Raw genomic sequence first — 9,959 nt, 5'->3', positions numbered from 1 at the left:
AAATCGAATAAACTATTCGGTGCAAAAGACAAATAACTGTTTGGCTTTTTATCACATAAAAATGTTTTTAAAGAAAAAACAACATTTTAAAAGGAAAGTACACACACGCATCTTTTCTTCCTTTAACAAGTGAAACCACAGCACAAAAGGACGGACTAGTCAGCACAAAAGGATGGACCAGTCGAGCTCACAATCGTGCATATTTCAAAGGGTCCAGAAAAAAAAAAAAAAAAGCTCAAAAAAACACAGGAAGCCCTCGCACTGGGTTTCGACGCGACCAGATCCACCTCGGGCCAGAGCGCGGCTGGAAACTCCTTACAACTGTGGGGTAACGAACGAGGAGGCCATTTTGCAGCCTGAGAAGCAAGGGCTCACGGCGAGTCCACAGCCACCTCTAACCGCCGGACCCCCGGGAGAGGGAGCGGATCACCAACGCCAACCGTCTCCCAGGGCAACACCGAGGCGGCACTTCCGGCAAGGTCTGGATTCAAAGGACGCCACCATTATACGTCATTTCCTCTGCTCCTCAGTAGGAAAGTGGACCTGAATGCCGTAAGCTAGTGGTTGAGGTTAGATAGTATTGCGGCTCCTCCAGCGCTGAAGGCTGTTGTGGAAAGGTGACAGCGGCGCGGGTTCCGCCGGTGACTGGCGTTTTTGTAAACCCGTTCGAGTTTCTTGTCGTTCCCCTCCTACGTCCCCACGTTGTGCTGGTACGGTGGCCGAGGAGGCTGGTGTACGACGGAAGTAGTGGACGGGTGGGTGTGCGCGGCGGGGCCAGAGGTGCACGTGGCGTGGGTGAGTTGAGGTAGGGAGCGGGAGGAGCGGAGAATGGCTGGCCGCGGAACCCAGGTGCGGGAGGGAGGGATGAGTGAAGGGATTGCGGCGTGAACACCTTGCTGCTCGCTGGGGGCGGAGGTGCTAAGCGTGGGCGACGACGCTGGTGAGTGGTCGGTCCGCGCGCGTAAGGCTATGGGGAGGTAACATTCCTCACCCTTCGGGTTGTCACTGGCGGCTTGGCGGTGGGTGAGGTGGCAAGGTTGCTATTCTTATTATTGTCCGCCTCTATGGTCTGACCGTGGCTCAGAGGGGCTAGAGGGGTTACTTGGTGTACCCTGAGGCCACAGTGACCAAAAGGTACGCACTGTTTTTCTCACCAGGTATAGTAAGCATGTCTTTTCGAGGCGGAGGTCGTGGAGGCTTTAATCGAGGTGGGGGCTTCAATCGCGGCGGCAGCAACAACCACTTCCGAGGTGGAGGCGGTAATTTCAGAGGTGGTGGTGGCGGCAGAGGAGGATTTGGACGAGGAGGTGGCCGCGGAGGCTTTAACAAAGGCCAAGACCAAGGACCTCCGGAACACGTAGTTTGTATGTCGGTTTCAAAGCTTACCCTTCTTGGGGGCGGAAGTTGTGGGTTTAATTTTGGGAATGACGTGCTGAAAGATAGCACTAGCAGCTCTCATACGGAAGTTAGTGCTTGGTTGGGGAGTGGGGTGTGGAAGTGCTGTAAAGTGAGTTATAATAGTGCTGTAGAATGTTAAGGGGGGATCAAGAGAGCAAAAGAGCACTTATAATGTATCATGGAGGTGGAAGTTGAGCTTGAGCTGAAAGGAAGTTATTAAATGGGTAATATTGTGTGCTTACTCCTATTTTCCCCATTTTACAGATAAGAAAACTGTGATTAAGAGTTAAGTTTGTCTGCTAGAGTCGTGGTAATAAGTGATCAGTAAGTGATATGTTTGAGAGACAAAGCCAAGTTTTCTGACTCCAAAGCCCGTGCTCTCAATTACTATGCATAAATAAGAGGAGTGAGAAAAAAATTGCTCGGAAGGGAGACTACAGGGGGGGAAAGCAAGATAAAGGACCTAATTAGAGTAATTTTGGAGTAATTATCAATGAGGTGGGATGGAAGTTATGGAAAGTGAGATAGAGATTTGACAGTAGAAGCCTACATCAAAGAGGAGAAAGGATGAAGAGTGTCTAATATAAAGATGAGGTTGGATCAGTGTACAAAATGGTTTGTAGAGGGTAATGGCTAGAGTCACAGGTCCTAGCACACAAGCTATCGCAACAGTCCATGCATGATGAACTGTGACCATGGTGGAAGTGAGGAAAAAAAAAAAAGGAACAGTTTGATGGGAGAGATTTCAATGGAAACATTCAGTAGAACTTGGCTAGTACTGGGAATAAAAGATTCCAGGTTTTAAGGTTGGGTGATAGGGATGAAGAGTTGGTTTTGCAGGATGTGATGAGTGTTTTAGTTTGGGGTGACAGTCAGTTAGAAATAAAGGTAGTTCTTTTGAGATTCCACACTTCCTTGAAAAAGAGTGAAGCATCATTGGTGAAGAGGTGGTAGTGAGAAGTTATAAAAGGGGAGGGAAAAAAAAGAACAAAGACTAATTTACAGTTAGGGACTGGGGAGAAGAAAAGAGACAGCAAAATGTAAGTATAGTGCTTAGTAATGATAGTTATTATAATAAAACATCTGTTTGGGGTTATTTGGTCTTACTGTACTAAGTACTTGACATTTATCATTGTACTTACTCCTCACAGTATGATATATTAAATGTTGGTACTGTTCTTAGCCCCTTACTAAAGATGAGGACACTGACGCAGAGATGTAAGAGCCTTACCCCAGGCCACAAAGCTAATATGTTGTGCAGTTAGGGCTTTTTTCTTTTTTTTTTTTTCTTGCCTCCGAGGAGAACAGATAAAGTGAAATCCCAGGAACCCAAAAGAAAGCTTCCAGATAATGTTGGGTCAATATCATTTGAGACTGTTTTATATTTTAACATTTTTTTTTTTGTCCTATTTCAGTATTAGGAGAGTTCCTGCATCCCTGTGAAGATGACATAGTTTGTAAATGTACTACAGACGAAAATAAGGTGCCTTATTTCAATGCTCCAGTTTATTTAGAGAACAAAGAACAAATTGGTAAAGTGGATGAAATATTTGGACAACTTAGAGATTTTGTATCCTTTTTAATTAGAAGGCCCAATGATCTTTTTGAAGGGTTACCATTTGCTTTTTCTGGAGCTAAGTATTGATTTAATTAAACTTCTTGCTTTATTAAATTGGACAGAGTATTGCTAAGATTGGACCATAAAGGAGAATCAAGAGAGGAGAATGTATCTCCATATATTAAAAAGAAAGGCTCTATAAGAGTGACTTCCTTTTTTGGAAGGTTTTAGACATGATTGTCATTTGGATAAGTGCTACAGGATTAAGGTACTTTGCCTTGAGTGTGGAATTAGAAGTTTTAGAAACAAAAACTTCATTTCCTTTTGGAAACTCATTTCTTTGCCTACATATTGCCATATATTCTAAACTTGTTATTAAAATTACATATGAATTCAGAAGGTTACCTTCTTTGATCTTAATTGTTCCTTAATATAACCAATAGTATTTTTCTGTTAAATTGTCAGAAAATATGAAGGCATCTTCGTTTAAAAAACTGCAGAAGGTGAGTCAAGCTTATAACTAGGATCGGTGGTTTTATAAGTGAATGACCTTCCTTAGGACAGTGCTACATAGAGCCCTTGAGACTCCCCCAGTATATCGTAAATTGAGATGTTCTGTATTTTAGACATTGAACTTACTGATCTTTAGAAGTAATTTATTTAAGGGGCGCCTGGGCGGCTCAGTGAGTTAAGTGTCTGACTCTTGATTTTGGCTCAGGTCACGATGTCAGGTGCGTGAGTTCTGAGCCCTGCATCAGGCTCTGTGCTGATGGCGCAGATCCTCCTTGGAGTTCTCTCTTTACCTCTCTCTGTGTCCCTGCTCCTGCTGTCTCGCACGTGTGCTCTTTCAAAATAAATCAACTTAAAAAAATGTAATTAATACAGGCTTTCAGAAATCATTCTTATATTAGCAAATTCTATAACTGCTGGCGTACGTTTGTTTATGTAAAACTCTTTTATTGGACATCTTAGAGGACCAGACATTCTAAGTTAAAACATTAAATTATGAAACATTAGAAGTCAGATATTAAATGATTTCACAAATAATTTCAATTACATTTTGATACATGCTGTGAAGGAGAAATACATATTACTATGCAAATGCTACCATTGGGACCAAATTTAGTATGTTGGCTTTCTGAGGAAGTGAGCTAGAAGCTGAGACCTGCAAGTTGACTAGGGGTGATTCCCAAACCTAGTTGCTCATTAGAATATGTGGGGGGGGGGGCGCCTGGGTGGCGCAGTCGGTTAAGCGTCCGACTTCAGCCAGGTCAAGATCTCACGGTCCGTGAGTTCGAGCCCCGCGTCGGGCTCTGGGCTGATGGCTCAGAGCCTGGAGCCTGTTTCCGATTCTGTGTCTCCCTCTCTCTCTGCCCCTCCCCCGTTCATGCTCTGTCTCTCTCTGTCCCAAAAATAAATAAACGTTGAAAAAAAAAAAATTTAGAATATGTGGGGGAGCTTTTAAGGTCACGTATTTCTTGGTTCCACTCTTAGAAATTTGAGCTAGTAAGTCTTAGTTAAGGACCAGGATTCAACTGTAAAAAGGAAAGCTCCTGGACAGTTTTGATGTAGTTAAGATAATTTTGATGTAGTTTGGAACCACTGCTAGTCAAAGAGGAGGAGAAAGCACATTACAAGTAGAGAAAACAGTAAGTGCGAGTCTCTAAGACAGTAAGCCAATTTAAGGATCTGAAAAAGGCAAAAGTATAGCTTGGGCATAGAACATTTATGAGCGACTAGAGGTAAGCAGTGGCTGGGTTACTTAATGCCTTCAGATTATGGGAAAGAGTTTAGACATTAGGTTTAGTTTTGTTTTTAAATATTAGGATGAATATGATTAAGTTTATACTTAAAAAGACCACTGGCAAAATAAAAGCATACCCTGGAAAGCAGTTAGTACTGTATGTGAAGGGGCCAAGTCGGAGACTGCTGCATTAGTCCCAGAAGAGGTAACATTTTGGATTAGGGTAGTAGTGACAGTAGAAATGGAGAAGAGTGAATGGATTTATGAGAGATAGAGGAAGTAGCCATCCATAGATCTTGGTAATTGATCAGTTGAAGTTAAAAAATGTCACCACCCTGGAACACCTGGGGGTCTCAGTCATTTGAGCATCCAACTCTTGATGTTGGCTCAGGTCATGATCCCAGAGTTGTGGGATCAAGCCCCACATTGGGGTCTGCGCTGAGAATGGAGCCTGCTTTGGATTCTCTCCCTCTCTGCCCCACCCTAGTGCGCACGTAAATAATTAAAAAAATATATCCCCACCTTTCGGATGTGTGATTTCAACATCTCTGTGGACAGTGTCACCACAGTACCAAAATAGGAAACGCTGGAGAAGAAGGGAGTAGGGGGAAGATGATGAATTCAGTTTTAGACTTAATGAGTTTGAAGCACTTGTGAGATATTCACACAGGAGCTCGAAGGAAGAGTCTGGACTAGAGACGGAATTGGAAAGTTGTCATTGTAGAGACAGTATATGATACAATCTGGGAAGAAAGAATGAGAAAAACAGCTTTGGGGTACCTCCTAAATTTATATGTCTCTTGGAGACTGAGAAGTCACACTAGTAAAAATGGAGGACGCAAATCCGGAGAGTTTCATAAAAGTGGTTATCAACCAAAGTCAGGAGAACAGTGTTTTCAGTGGGAAGTGCTCAACTGTGGCAAAATGTTGCTTCAAAGTGTTCTTTGGATTTAGCAACAGGGAGGTCAAAAGGTTATGGCACGAGTGGAGTGGGTCCAGAACCCTGATACGAATAGGAGATGAGATGGGGACAGTGTTCTGTTGCTAGCATAGGGCTGCTACTGGCTGTAGAAACCTGCCAAGTATCCCCGGGGAAATGAACTGATTCAGGTGGGCCTGACAGCCCAGCTTCTCATTTGGTGACCTAAAAAAAAGAATTTGTTTGTGATAGCCATTTAAATTTGATCTCCATGCCTGCCTTTTCTCACAGTATTATTTAGTATTTTTTATCATCAGATGCTAAATTGGTACATTCTACCTCTCCCCATTTCTAGATCCACTGTTATGGTTCGGGCCCTCCTTATCCAGCCTATGTTATTATAATAATCTTTAGACTAGTGCCACCCAATTGAATTTTCTGTAGTGATGAAAACTCGTGCCTAGTACAACAGCCACTAACCATTTGTAGCTATCATACACCTGAAATGTGGCTAATGTAACTCAGGAACTGAATTTTTAGTTGTTAATTAAATAGCCACATGTGGCTAGTGGCTGCCATATCGGGTAGTGCAGAGCTAGGTACTATTTTTAATGAATGGGCTCTGAAGGAAAGAAGAATGATAAGGTAGTCTAAAGAGGGATTCAGACATCTTGTTATAAGTAATTTATCATTTTGAAATTCCTTATGCATGTTTTATGTAAAATTGAGATACACCCCATTATGTTTCATTACTGTGCAAAATAACCTCTTTAATTCCAAATAATGGATGGGTTTAGTTTATACATATTCTCTATTACTTTGTATGTTCAGCAAATAGTTACTGATTTGATCCTTTATTAAAGTCTTAAAATAGCGAGTGTGCCTGGGCTTTATTTTGAATTTTAATGTTAAGGTTTTAAAAGCTTTCATTTTTCTTAGGGCAAGTCTGTAAAGTGAAAATGTAGTTAATTTTTGGAAGACATCTGTTTCTAAAGAGAAATGAGATTGAATTGGTCTAGGTTTTTATTTCTATACATGTAATGCTTATTGTGTGCAAAGTTGAAGTGCTTTTATACATTACTCTTTTGATCTTCACCAAGACTATGTGGGGTAGGCACTTGATTCTCTTCATTTGACAGGTCAGAAAACTAAGGCACAAAGAAGTTAAGTCTTTGCCCACGGCTACACAGTAGTTAATAGAGTTGGGATTTCAATCAGGTTGTTTTGAGTCGTGTGTAGTTCTTAATGACTGTACTGTACTCCTTTCCAAATCATCACATTAATCGTTTCTGTTACACTTCCAGTTTTATATAGACCCATATAAACTGCTACCACTGCAGAGGTTTTTACCTCGGCCTCCCGGTGAGAAGGGACCTCCAAGAGGTGGTGGCAGGGGAGGTCGAGGAGGAGGAAGAGGAGGTGGTGGCAGAGGTGGCAGAGGTGGTAAGTTACTTGTGAGGGAAATTTCTAATGAGATTTCACAGCTGCAGCCAGTTCACACAGTACACTTTGATTTTGTATATAGGGAAACCTCCCTTGTGTTTGTTTTTTTAGATAAGCTAGTTTCATATCTTGGCAGGTTGCCATAGTAATAATGCTTAGTTTCAATGACTTTCTTTTCGAAAACCTAATAAAGTATAATTTTGAGAGATTTTATCTCTGTGGGGTTATTCGTGTTTTGTTGAACATTTTATAAGTATAAGATTATCTTGACTGAATTTTAGTTTTTTAATTAATATCACTGGGTGTTGAATTTATGCTGAGAGCTTGTCGTATTCTTTTCACACGCATGTATGTTCCTGTAATATTCAGCAGAGCCTTGTAGGCTAGGTGATAGTCTTATTTTGGATGAGGAAATGAGAGGCTAACAAAAGTTAATTTGCCCTAATTGAGCCGTTGGCAGTCCCAGAAATAAAACCCCTATCTTCTGATGTTATGTCAAAGACTTAACCAATAAATTCATTGCTTGGATTTCAGCATTTTGATATATGTATTTCCCAAAACTTTTGTAACATTCATCATTATGAGGGTTAGATGATGAACAGGGCTGGGGATAAGGTGGGGTGCAGCACTGAGTAGGACTAGATCTGGGAGTAGTGGTGTGGTGGGTGGGTGACAGGATGATGGCAAAGTAGGCTTTAGGAAGGGGAGCTGAAAATTAGTTGGACATCTTCTGTTACTGAATCAGAAAGTAGAATTCTGTTTTCACCTTTGCCTTTCTTAATTTAATTATTTCACTCTAAACGTCCTTTTTTTTCGGTCCAGATAGCTGGGAGGTAATCTCTTTAAGAAATCTGAAAATACGTCTTTCTTAAATATTTTTGAGAATCTAATAAGCTCCTCTTTATTCCCATTCTATATTCAGTCTCATATGTAACATTGAAAAAACTGACTCATCTGTCTTAAAACTTCTATATTTTTATACCATTATTTTAGAAATGTTGGTTTTTCCTCTTCTTACGATTCATCATTCCTTACAAAGTTAGCAACCAAAAGAAGTAAAAATGGAGACTCAAACAGGAGGCCAAATATGTGTTGGATACTTCAAAAGTTTAAATTTTCTATTCAACATGTGAGCATCAGTGCTGCTCCATATGCAGCTGAATTAACTTTAAATATTGTATTTATTATAGTATCCCCAGAGTGAAACCATTCCTGTCTGCTACCTTTTGTTCTTAGGATAAAAAGCCTTCGTTCAATCAAAAAAGTAATTAATGTGAGCAAAAGTTGAGGTATTCCTACATTTAACAGCAGGGCTAAATAGGATTTTAAAGAAACCAGCTTTTGTAATTCATTAAAACAGAATACTTGCTTAGAAAGTTGTAATCTAGGGTGTTAGGCTGATGGGAGTAGGATAGGGTACGGTAATTTAAAATTTCCTCTGTTTTTAGGTGGTTTCAGAGGAGGAAGAGGAGGTGGAGGTTTCAGAGGAGGAAGAGGAGGTGGAGGTTTCAGAGGTGAGTGTGAAGAAAAGTCTTTGAATCTCTGAATTTCTGAAATTGATATTATCTCCCCTTTAAAGTTTCTGTTCAGTTTTATTTGTTTCCCCAGTATATAGAACACTATGGTGTTCTTGGCTGTAGCCTATTATATAGCTTTATTTTATGTCACTTTCTTGCTTTTCCCTTTGAAGGGAAAATAAAATGTAATATGAATGATAGTTAAATTCGGTTGGCTAAACAGTATAAGAACTAATGCTGAGTTGAAACTTGACATTTGGAATATAGTCCTATTAAAATTCATTTTTCTGTAGACTTAATACTTTCATTTTCTGTTAACCAGGAAGAGGACATTAAGTGTAACATTAACAGAGAAACTTCCTGCATGATCTACTTCTATGGATCAGAAACTTGTTTCCTGAGCAAGTTTTGAAGATCTGGTCCTCTTACGACAGTGGAACTGAAATGTCAACACCATGCAAAAATGAGTGCAGCAGAATAAGCAGTTTTGCTCTAAAAGAGTATGAGCAAGTATTTTCATGTTTTGTACAATGCTTGGAACTCTGGGTGCTTAATAAATGGACAGTTTTCATTTGAAGCATACTTGTAATTTTTAAAATAAAGTGTTTTATTTCTTTAAGTTATATAGACCTGTGTTTATTAAACCAGAGCTAATTTTGAAGTTAAAAGGAACAAGTAAGCTTAGACCCAGTGGATTTCAGATAGAAAAATGATTTGTTTACATATATAACTGATCTTTAAAAAATTTTTTTAACATTTATTTATTTTTGAGAGGCAGAGAGAGACCGAGCACAAGTGGGGGAGGGGCAGAGAGAGAAGGAGACACAGAATCTGAAGCAGGCTCCAGGCTCTGAGCTGTCAGCACAGAGCCCGATGCGGGGGCTTGAACTCACAAACCATGAGATCATGACCTGAGCTGAAGTTGGACACTTAACTCACTGAGCCACTCAGGTGCCCTGTATATAGCTAATCTTTAAAACAGTAGGTGAGTAGAACAGTACTTTAACATTATTTATAATTAACACCTCTTTTCAAAATCTTTGCCTTTTGTATGTGAGAACATCAGCACCCTTTATTGCATTTCACTTTTGTACATAAGTGATACATAAGAGTTCTAAGCCTCATCCCAGTATAGCTTCTCTGCATCAGTCATGAAGCATGAAAAAGTAGTTTGTACTTATCACACTCAAACTATATAGCTTTTATCTACAGCAGATAAATTCGGAATTGTTTTTTCTTCAGTTCTTACAAATGAAATTTAAATGGATGCCAAAACTAGGTATAATCCCTTACAGAAAAGAAAATGAATATGAACCTGTGAACCAAAGAAAGCTCAATTTGTTTTATTCTGTATACTGAATGCAAAAAACAAGCAACCCA

The 9,959-nt window shown here is 40.1% G+C and overlaps 1 protein-coding gene across 7 annotated transcripts; it reads left to right on the top strand.

Annotated features, from left to right (window-relative positions):
* The first annotated feature begins 353 nt into the window (after window positions 1-353).
* On the top strand, window positions 354-9,202 carry GAR1 (GAR1 ribonucleoprotein). 7 transcript variants are annotated; one of them, XM_086704418.1, is made up of 7 exons: window positions 354-479; window positions 1,158-1,364; window positions 2,814-2,968; window positions 3,400-3,459; window positions 6,924-7,062; window positions 8,511-8,576; window positions 8,902-9,202. In XM_086704418.1, the coding sequence occupies exons 2-7, from the start codon at window positions 1,169-1,171 to the stop codon at window positions 8,913-8,915; spliced, it is 630 nt and encodes a 209-aa protein (XP_086560544.1). In that variant the 5' UTR covers window positions 354-479; window positions 1,158-1,168; the 3' UTR covers window positions 8,916-9,202. The 7 variants fall into 7 exon arrangements, with proteins under 7 accessions (XP_086560544.1, XP_086560543.1, XP_086560541.1 ...); XM_086704417.1 differs by lacking the exon at window positions 354-479 and adding an exon at window positions 502-617; XM_086704415.1 differs by lacking the exon at window positions 354-479 and adding an exon at window positions 504-710.
* The last annotated feature ends 757 nt before the right edge of the window (window positions 9,203-9,959 follow it).

The sequence above is a fragment of the Puma concolor genome, chromosome B1, assembly GCF_028749965.1.
Source record: "Puma concolor isolate L17-30 chromosome B1, mPumCon1.1.hap2, whole genome shotgun sequence".
Taxonomy (NCBI): Eukaryota; Metazoa; Chordata; class Mammalia; order Carnivora; family Felidae; genus Puma; species Puma concolor.
This window is presented reverse-complemented; position numbering and strand designations above follow the sequence as displayed.

Bases quoted from the DNA above. Each gene is read 5' to 3' on its own strand.
- GAR1 (XM_086704418.1), top strand. From the start codon at position 1,169: ATGTCTTTTCGAGGCGGAGGTCGTGGAGGCTTTAATCGAGGTGGGGGC. The intron at 1,365-2,813 runs GTATGTCGGTTT...GTCCTATTTCAG, and splicing joins ACCTCCGGAACACGTAGTTT to TATTAGGAGAGTTCCTGCAT. The intron at 2,969-3,399 runs GTATCCTTTTTA...TATAACCAATAG, and splicing joins TTGGACAACTTAGAGATTTT to TATTTTTCTGTTAAATTGTC.